This window comes from Abrus precatorius, unplaced genomic scaffold (assembly GCF_003935025.1).
Source record: "Abrus precatorius isolate BTA unplaced genomic scaffold, Abrus_2018 Scaffold3, whole genome shotgun sequence".
In the NCBI taxonomy this organism is placed as follows: domain Eukaryota; kingdom Viridiplantae; phylum Streptophyta; class Magnoliopsida; order Fabales; family Fabaceae; genus Abrus; species Abrus precatorius.
In genome coordinates this window covers 27309687-27319844 of record NW_020874373.1, presented here as the reverse complement: position 1 = coordinate 27319844, position 10158 = coordinate 27309687, and the positions used below count along the sequence as shown (strand labels likewise).

General features: G+C 28.5%; 1 protein-coding gene across 1 annotated transcript; it reads left to right on the top strand.

Annotated features, from left to right (window-relative positions):
- Nucleotides 1–4076: 4076 nt before the first annotated feature.
- On the top strand, nucleotides 4077–6077 carry LOC113863448 (L-type lectin-domain containing receptor kinase IV.1-like). Its single transcript, XM_027497033.1, has one exon. It carries the CDS (start codon nucleotides 4077–4079, stop codon nucleotides 6075–6077), a length of 2001 nt encoding a protein of 666 aa, XP_027352834.1.
- The last annotated feature ends 4081 nt before the right edge of the window (nucleotides 6078–10158 follow it).

The following is a 10158-nucleotide window of genomic DNA, read 5'->3' as shown; positions in this document are numbered from 1 at the left end:
TGGTCCAGGCCCACGAACCAGGCCCAAACGACAGCGCCTCAACAGAAAATAATAACAACCAAAAACAAAAAATGGGAAATAGCAAAACGACCCATCACAGGTGATATTATGTTGGGATTTTGTGGATGGAGTAGGTGACTTTCTCGAATTAATCCAATCGAACTTTCCGGGGCTTGAAATCTGTGGTGACAAATTAACCTTCTTTCCAGCTAAGAAGCACGCACACTTCTAGATAATATCCTTGTCATAACTATGTTAAACATGTATTTATCTTAGAACCCTATGTAATATTTTGAGACTTTAATTCATTGTATACCTTTTCTTTTATTATCTTAATTTAATATTATTATTGATTAAAATACCACAATAATTAAATATTTTAGATATCACATTATAATCTTGTTTTAAGATTTTAAACTTTTATTGTATCACTATTTCGAATTTATATATGTATTGTATTCATGCTTCTTGCTTCCCATAAGCTAATTATTGTACGACCCTGTAATATCATATTTATAATTAACTTTTTATATTGGTTCAAGAACCTATTTATACATAATCAATATACAATTTAGTAACTTTTTACATTGATTGCAAAGACAATGCAAAATTCAATCAATTATAAATTAGAATTGATGTAAAAAGTATACTTTATAGCTGTAAAAAATAGCTACAATATTTTCTATTAGATGTTTAAAAATAAAATATGATATGCTATTTCTGTTGGTTTAAACTGCCACAAACTTTTGGACCATTATTCTTATAAATCATCCATTAGCAAAATTTAAAAATAAAATAAAATATTAGGCCATTACTCTTAACCTTGAGAGCCACTACTTTTTCAATGCTTCATTATGTCGAATTCTTAACGTTGTGCTTGATGTTATTCACTTCTCTCATTTTTCGTTTTGATGTTGAGCTTGGAGAATTAAAAGTTACTCTTACAGTGTATTTGTGATGCAAGCAAATCGAATTGCAGCTGCCATGAGAAGTTCTGAAACCAAATGCAATACAAAAATTGTGAATATTTAAAAGAACAAAATGTTGTTGCAACTAAAACTTAATATATTAGTTCTAATAGCAAACTCAATAATAAATAATTTTGAGAAGCAATGTATAATCATTTAAACTTTAAAATAAGTGGCAAGAGCATAAATATTAAGAGAAAACTAAAAAAACAATGAAGTCAGCATAAACTCAAAATTAACATTCAAATTTCAGTTGCTTGTTCCGAGGCTGTAAACAGGATTGAAAAGGCACTACCCTCAACATTGACTCTATACTCAGTTGTTCCCTTATCCATGCGTTGTCTCGTGCCAAAAATCCATTTTAAACATGCGAAGGATAAATACTTCCAGAGCTGCAAAATCTTTTGAAAAAGATCTCATTTGCAAGAGCCTCAATTGATTATATGTATATTTTCTAGTTTAAATCATTTTAATTTGTAAGTATAACACTCAGAGAGAGACCAAAGGAAAGCATAGGAAGAGTTGAATGGGACACAAAGTGCACCTTTCACCATCCTTCGCCCCACACTGCCTAGATCTGTTACCGATATAATATAATTTTAAGTGTAATTCAGCTAAATCTATTGTAATTCAGTTAAGTAGTTCTATATCCTGTTAACTTTCTTCTACTTCTTTATAAATACTTGTTCTCCATTAAAGTAATATAATAAAAAAAAGCAATTATTCTTTCATCAATTCTCTCCTACAATGTATTGAGAAGTTTTTTATATCTCTAATTTTTTCATCCTTACAATAGAAGATCCTACTAGTATCACAACAAAATAGTATCAAGGTATTTGTGAAGTTTACATTGAAAATTTTACTAACTTTAATTTGTAGCAAGTAAAAATACTTAATTTTTTTCATACAATAAGAATGTGAGTTAGCGTTAGAAGAAACAAAGTTGTTAATCAAAGCTTACATCTACACAAAAAGATGTGATAATGCTAGATGAAGAAGTTTTGAAAGAAGCCTTAAAAAAAACTGATTGATTGATTTAGTAGTTTTTTATTATATAATTTGCTATGTTTAATCAAGTCAAAATATATTAAAATATGATTCTTAAACTATAGATATAATAGACGTGGTTTAGCATGAGTTTTGATTAATTAGTTTTCTTAGAGTTGGGTTTTGGAGGTTAAGAGTGGAAATATTACTTCGATCCCTAAAAGCTTATTAATATTATTATTATATCCCAAATACACCCTTACTATTTTTCTTAGCAGCTATTTTGGGCTCTAAAAGTTTATTAATATTTCTTATGAATTTAAGGCATGTGACATAGTGACATTAAAATCATTATTCTCTGCACAAAACGTGAGCCTAAGGAACTTAGGGGGTGTTAGGATGAGATGAGTTTTACTTATTAAATCCGAATAAATTATCTATTTTTGTTTGGTAAATTTTAAAAAGTTAATTTATAATCTTTAATTAATCCTTTTACAAAGGAAATAATTAGTACAGCATAAGCAAAATTTTAAATCCTATGATTAAATTTATCAACTTATTTTCTAGTTAACTTTTTTTTTTTTTACTTTATTCTCAATAATTTATTATTTTAAATAAAAATAAACTATAACTAACTTCATGTCTTTTTTTAGTAACTTTACTTTATTTTATACTATTCAAACTCAACACTTTTTCTTTTAATATATCCATACACAAAGTTTATTTTATACAATCAACTACCATAATAATCGATAATAGATATAATCGATTATTAAAATTTATTTTTTTAGCTAATCTAAACACACACATATTATAATTCCTTATTATTAAAAGACTAATGAATGTATGAATTCACCGTTTGATGCTGTGTATCCATTTACCACATGAGTAATAAAAGTAAATTTTTAAACATATATAGATAACACGTATAGAAATATTTAACCTTGTCTTAATACTTAAATGTATAAAATTTGCAATTAAAAGTGCGAAAGATAAATTAGTTTTAGTAAAAAGGTTAATTTTTATTTTTTATGTTATATTATGAATAAATTATAATATGTTATTTCATCCATTCATGGTAAGCTCAAATCTTTCGTTCATATTAAAATTTCAATTTTCGTCACTTTTGTTTCCTCATACTTGAAAACTAAACTTTGATTTGAAATGTATCTAGCGCCATGTCACAAGCCAAACACGACCATTCGATCGGACAAAATCTATGATGTTAAGGCTAAATCACACGAAAGAGAAAACCACTTTATTCGTCTCACAAGCCCCAATAACTATTATTCCAATGGGGAAGACACCAAATTAAAATCACAATAAAGCGCCAATTTTGTACTACGTTTCTTTGACAAAGCATAAACAAGATATGAAGCAAGAGTTAAAACAGGCTTTATTCCTGTTTCTCATTTTCTCTTTTTCTCTTTCTCTTTTTCCTTTTCTTTTGTCTCCTTTTTTCTGGCAAATTGTTGAATGTGGTATATCACCTGGTTAAGAAAGGCCCCCCGATTTACCTCTTTGTCATGTTCTATTTGACCGTAGTTGCAAACTTCAATAATTAGGAACCTTCCCTAAACACAAATTCTCAAGTTCCCGTTATTTTCTCCCCTTGCAACAAGTGTCTCTTAAATAATGATTGTCATGGCGATAGAATATGGACACTTATCTAACTGAATTGGAAATTGTACTTGGAAAATATGACTAGTAAAATATTATTTCCACTGTATCCTATTTCCCTCTTGTTATTCATATCACTTACAAAATGCTAATAAAATAGCATTTTAGTCCATTTAGTTTCTTTACCGAAGGAAAACTTTGTTTCTAAATTAAAAGAGTGACATGCAATTTTGAAAAAGTAAAGTGTGAATAGATAAGATGAAAGTGATGTAACTTCGCTATGCTCTTTTGTAATCACAACTCTTGCATGGTCACTTTCCTCATTTAACACCTAGAGAGGTAACTGCGAGGAAGTTCGTTTTTTTAACAGTGAAAGTGCAAGGATCTTTCCTCGAAGGACTCAACTGAAAGTTCAAAGGTGTGCTTCACGTTTTGGTCGCCCGAGAAAATCATAGAAACAAGTAACATTGTGCAGAGGCAGATTGCAAAATATTTCAAACCATGTCTTTCAAGTTTGTAGCAATGGTATTTTTGCTGGTAACAGTGATAGCTTGTGAAGATACCAGTTTCACCTATGATGGGTTCCAATCATCTCATTTGTATCTTGATGGTAATTCTGAGCTCACCACCAATGGCTTGCTTAAACTCACCAATGCCACCAAGCAACAAAAGGGTCATGCTTTCTACCCAAATCCTATAGTTTTCAAAAACACCTCAAATGGAATTGTGTCTTCATTCTCCTCTACTTTTGTGTTTGCCATAAGATCAGAGTATCCCAATTTGGGTGGTCATGGGATTGTTTTTGTGGTTTCCCCAACAAAAGGACTTCCAGATTCTCTGCAAAGCCAGTACCTTGGTCTATTCAATGAGACTAACAACGGTAACAGCAGCAACAATGTGTTTGGTGTTGAACTTGATACCATTCTGAACAGCGAGTTTTCTGATATCAATGACAACCATGTTGGAATTGACATCAATGGATTGCAGTCAACTAAATCAGCTGCTGCAGGGTATTATAGTAATGGTGCGTTTAAGAATTTGAGCCTTATTAGTGGCTACCCCATGCAAGTATGGGTGGAATATGATGGGATAAAAAAACAGATTGATGTTACTTTAGCTCCAATCAACATGGATAAACCACAAAGTCCTCTGTTATCATTGACTAAAGATCTTTCTCCAATTCTGAACAGTAGCATGTATGTTGGATTCTCATCCTCAACTGGGTCAGTCCTAACTTCCCATTATGTTCTTGGTTGGAGCTTTAAGGTCAATGGCCAAGCTCAACAACTTGTAACCTGTGAACTCCCTCAGCTACCAAGACTAGGTAATAAAGAAGAGTCTAGGGTTTTAATTGTTGGGTTGCCTTTGATATCACTCAGTTTGGTTCTTATGGTAGCTCTAGCAGTGGTTCATGTCATCAAAAGGAAGAAATTTGCTGAGTTGCTTGAAGATTGGGAGCAGGACTATGGTCCACATAGATTCAAGTACAAAGATCTTAACTTGGCAACAAAGGGGTTCGGGGAAAAGGAGCTATTGGGAAGTGGAGGATTTGGTAGAGTCTACAAGGGTGTGATGCCAATTTCCAAACTTGAGGTTGCAGTGAAGAGGGTATCCCATGAATCCAGACAAGGGATGAGGGAATTTGTGGCAGAAATTGTTAGCATTGGCCGTCTTCGCCACAGGAATTTGGTTCCCCTTTTGGGCTATTGCAGGCGCAAGGGAGAGTTGCTTTTGGTTTATGACTACATGCCAAATGGAAGCCTAGACAATTATCTTTATAACCAACCAAGAGTGACCCTTAATTGGAGCCAGAGATTCAGAATCATCAAAGGGGTTGCTTCAAGTCTGTTCTATCTACATGAAGAATGTGAGAAAGTTGTGGTCCACAGAGACATTAAGGCTAGCAATGTATTACTAGATGCAGAATTGAATGGTAGATTAGGGGACTTTGGTCTTGCAAGGTTGTATAACCATGGAACTGATCCTCAAACTACCCATGTGGTTGGAACTCTTGGGTATCTTGCACCTGAGCATACCAGAACTGGTAAGGCAACTACAAGCTCTGATGTGTTCGCTTTTGGTGCTTTTTTGCTAGAGGTTACTTGTGGAAGGAGGCCCATAGAGCAAGTAGGAGAATCGGAGAGTGTAATTCTGGTTGATAGGGTGTTTGATTGTTGGAAAGGAGGTGAAATTCTAGAGGCAAAGGATCCAAACTTGGGACCAGGTTATAGGCCAGATGAAGTTGAGTTGGTGTTGAAACTTGGTTTGTTGTGCTCACATTCAGAGCCTTTGGCTAGGCCAACTATTCGCCAAGTTGTGCAATACTTGGAGAGGGATGTGCCCCTGCCAGATATGTCTCTGCTTAGTTTATCTCCCACTGGCTTAACTTTTGGGCACCATGAAAACTTTCAGGATTGTCCTATGTCTTATCCATCTTCTATGGATAGGCCACTCTCCCATACTTCATCTGTTGCTGAATCACTTCTCTCTGGGGGTCGTTGATTTTAGAAGACACGTTAAATGGGGCATGGTTTCTTTCGTTCTTTTTGGTTTCGTCTCATTCATAATTGGTCTATTTATTATCATGATTCTGTATTATATTCTAAAATGAAATGAATTGACGAGTAAGAAAAAGAACAAAATCAAAGTTTGGAGTCTTGTCTCATTACATTATTTCATTTTTTTAATTAGAACAGATTTGTTGTTTGAGATTGTATTTCTTGACTCTATAGCAGGCGAAAGAAGCTACAGTTATTCAGCCATCTATCAGAAAATCTAAGTGGATTCCAACATTATTTAAAGAAAAATTATAAATCCTTCGATATGCTTGTGTCTCTAATTTTTTAAATTATTAAACGAAAAATTGTTAAATAATTTCCATATTTTCAAAATAATAATTATGTGTATTTTTTTTAATATTTACTTTATAAAACAAAAAATTATTAAATAATAAGTAGGAGAATATATGTCTTTTCTGAGTATTAAAATACAAATAACTTCAAATACTTATCATAAATCAATGGATACCTAAATCAAATCCAAATTAAATCAATGCTTACGTAGAACGCAAAGTGCTTAGTTTGGAACGCACGTCATCAAGAAACTTGATACTTATTCTTTCTCTCTCTTCAAATTAGTTGTGTTGTTGCAATGATGGAATTGAAGGTAGCGGCAGCCATGGACCGTAGATTTAGTTGAAAGAAGATGAAGGATCACAAAATGCTTTTTAAGTTTTAGCACAAGAGATAAAAGACTTTTATATGAACTAATTAGAAAAAAAATTAGTTAATTTATCAATTTGGAAAATAATGTTAACAATAAATAATAATAATAGGAAAAAAAATTGACTTTGATTAAAGAAAGAATTTTGCTAAAGGACCAAAAATCTAAAGCTCAAATTGAGTTGACAAAAGAAATTCACCCAAATTGAACATATTAAGGGCCGTGTTATGTCTTAGGAGTCCAACTCTCCATTCCACCTTATTGGATCACTCTTAAAATTAGATTGGGGACACAAAGTCTACTTATAAGGAAACACACTAATTGATGTCTTGGCACACGATCAAATATTTAAAATATATTTTTATATAAAAATAATATTTAATGTTGTTGATATATTTATATCATATTTTTAATAAAATTATTTACTTAATTAAATATATTTTTCAAAATATGACATTTTGAAAATTAACCTTTATTCAAGTTTTATTTTTTTCAATTTTTTAAAATCACAAAAAGAACATATTATTAATTTTTATTTAATAATTGAAATATACGGTTTTTTGTTAAATAAAAAATAAAAATAAGTAAAACAATGCTAGGAGTCATTACTTTCGTGAATGAAATATACGGTTTTTAAAGATGTGTCTCTCTTGTTTTTTTCTTCCGCTTAGTTCTAGCATGAGTTTTGACAACCAACACAGTAAAATTATATGCATAGAAACTATACGCATAGAGTTCTAGCATTTCTCTTCAACCATCAATCAAATTTTGTTTTGGAGTTCTTCCAATACCTATCCTTTTAAGCTCTTGTTATTCAAATGTTATATTCCTAGAATGCTGGAAAGCATGTAGGATCCTCTTGGTACGAAGATACAATTTATTTTTTATACATAAGTACTCAAAAAAAACTATTATTAAGGACTGCGACAAAAATTTAATTAGTACACAAAAGCAAGTTATAACATTCTCCATGCTTAGAGTTACCGTAAAAGATGTGAAGTCTCAAACTTTAAAATATTTGTGCATATCTACTTGTAAAAAAGAGAAATTAAAAAAAATAGTTTCACCAATTTTTGAATAAATACACAGATGAATATAGAGATTAAAAAAAAAGAAAAAAAAATAGTAAATATACTTTACTAACAAAGATTAAAGAAAAAGGAATAGAGGAGACCATAAAGAAAAATGTGGAAAGTGAATGCTTACTATTTCATTAAGAAATTAAACATTTTAAGATTTATTTAGTACATAAAATTAGATTGGAGTTTAAAATTATAATTCTAATTTCATAATAATTAGAATTAGTTTAAAATTATAATTTTATGTTTGACATATTTAAAGAATTAGAAGGTAGAATTAAAATTTTAAGTTGAAATTAAATTTTATAGTACATATGTAAGATTTAAAATTTTTAAAAATAATTTAATTTTGTATTAAAATTTTACTTAATAAATTTTTAAAAAATAATGTGTCAATTAAAAATATAAAAATAATTATTAAATAAATTATTAAAGATGATATAATTAAATAATAATTTAATATTTATTTTTAAAAAATTATGACATAGTAAATTTATTTTTTTATATTTAATTTATTATTAAATTTTAATATTATATCATAAACTATCTTTCTTTTACATTAGATGAAAACATACGAATACTCACCCATATAATTTAATTCTCTAAATTTAAAATGTAAATTAAAATATCATCCTTAAAATATAAAATAGTAAGATCTTTAAAACCTAAACTATAAACTCAAAATAAAAAATATTCACGTAAAATGTTACAAAGTTTAAAAAAAAAACTTATTTAATAAAAAATAATTGATTATAATAATTTTTATCAGTCATATGATATAATCCCCTCACAAGTATATTTCTTCTTATCTCTTTATCACTCTTCTCTATTGGCTCTCTAAGTATATTTATACCATAAAGTTATTGTAATTATTGTAATAACTATTGCATCTAATACTAGCTTTTTTTTTGGTTTCTTTTGTACTCTCAATAGTTCTTTCTAATATTTCTTTTGACATCTAATAATTTTTTAAAAAGTTAAATAATTTATTATATAATTAACATAAATAAAGTGATATACATAATTAACATAAAAGTGGAGTTAAAAAGATAAGATAATACAGAAAAATATAAGAGGAGGAAGAAAGATGTAGAGAAAGAGAGAATAAAGGAAGAGAGAAGCAAAAAGTACATGCAGAAGAATAAGAACTACAGAGACAATGAACTGCATAGACAAAAAGACATGATATGTGAAAGTGTATTTATGAATTATGATATTAGGAATTTAAATTCTTACCATACAGATTATTAATTGAAATGGGCCAAATTTAGTTATTACAGAATTCTATGAGATTGATATATGAAATTATAATCTCAATTCTAAATAGAAATCTAAACATGATGATTAAAATTTTGAAACTTAACTCCAATGTCTAATGTACAATTTTATACTCAGTTGTTGATAAGTATTATTGTAAGTAATGTTGACAATTATTTATGTAGTTTAATTGGGTTACGTTACATTTTAAATAATTTAAATTTAAATATTTTTTTTTATTTTTAGTTTTTTTTATCAGCGTATGCATTCCGTAATTAATGTTACTAGATTTTAAGAAATTAATAGAAAAAGCTACAATCAAATTACTTTTAGAGTAATTCAAACAAGAGTTATTTTATTTAATATTTAAATCATTAAATTAATTTTATATAAATAAATCAAATTTATAAAAAATATACAAATAAAAGATTAAATAATAATTTATTAAAATAATTTATTTTAATATTTAATACATTTTCTTAAAATATAAATAACTATTGATTATAAAATTATATATCTATGAAATTTTGATTTATCTAAAATTTAATATGATGGTCAATATAAACCCATATTTTTTTAATAATGTTGATTGACAAGATTCAATATGAAGAGTTATTAAAAGGACCAGTTGTAAGTAGATTTTCTATATAAAAAAAAATATTGCCAAAATAACCTTAAATTTTGACTTGACAAAAATAGTATAACATTACCTTATTTTTTATAATAAAAATAGTAAGAAATTTGGTGATATAAAATGTAATATTCTGATATGATATTGGCCAAACTTATTAAAAAATAAAAGAAACATATTTATAATACAGTAAAAAGGTATACCTATTCTTTTGAAATCAGATATTCCTCTGTAGTGTATTATAACTTAGGATAAAATATAAAATAATATAATAAAGTACGCTAAATCATGTTTTTTTAAATACAGTGAATAATTATAGCGATTATGTATCCCGATTAAATTGTAATAAATTTAATAATAGAAATAATTATAATAATGCTAATTAAAAGAATAA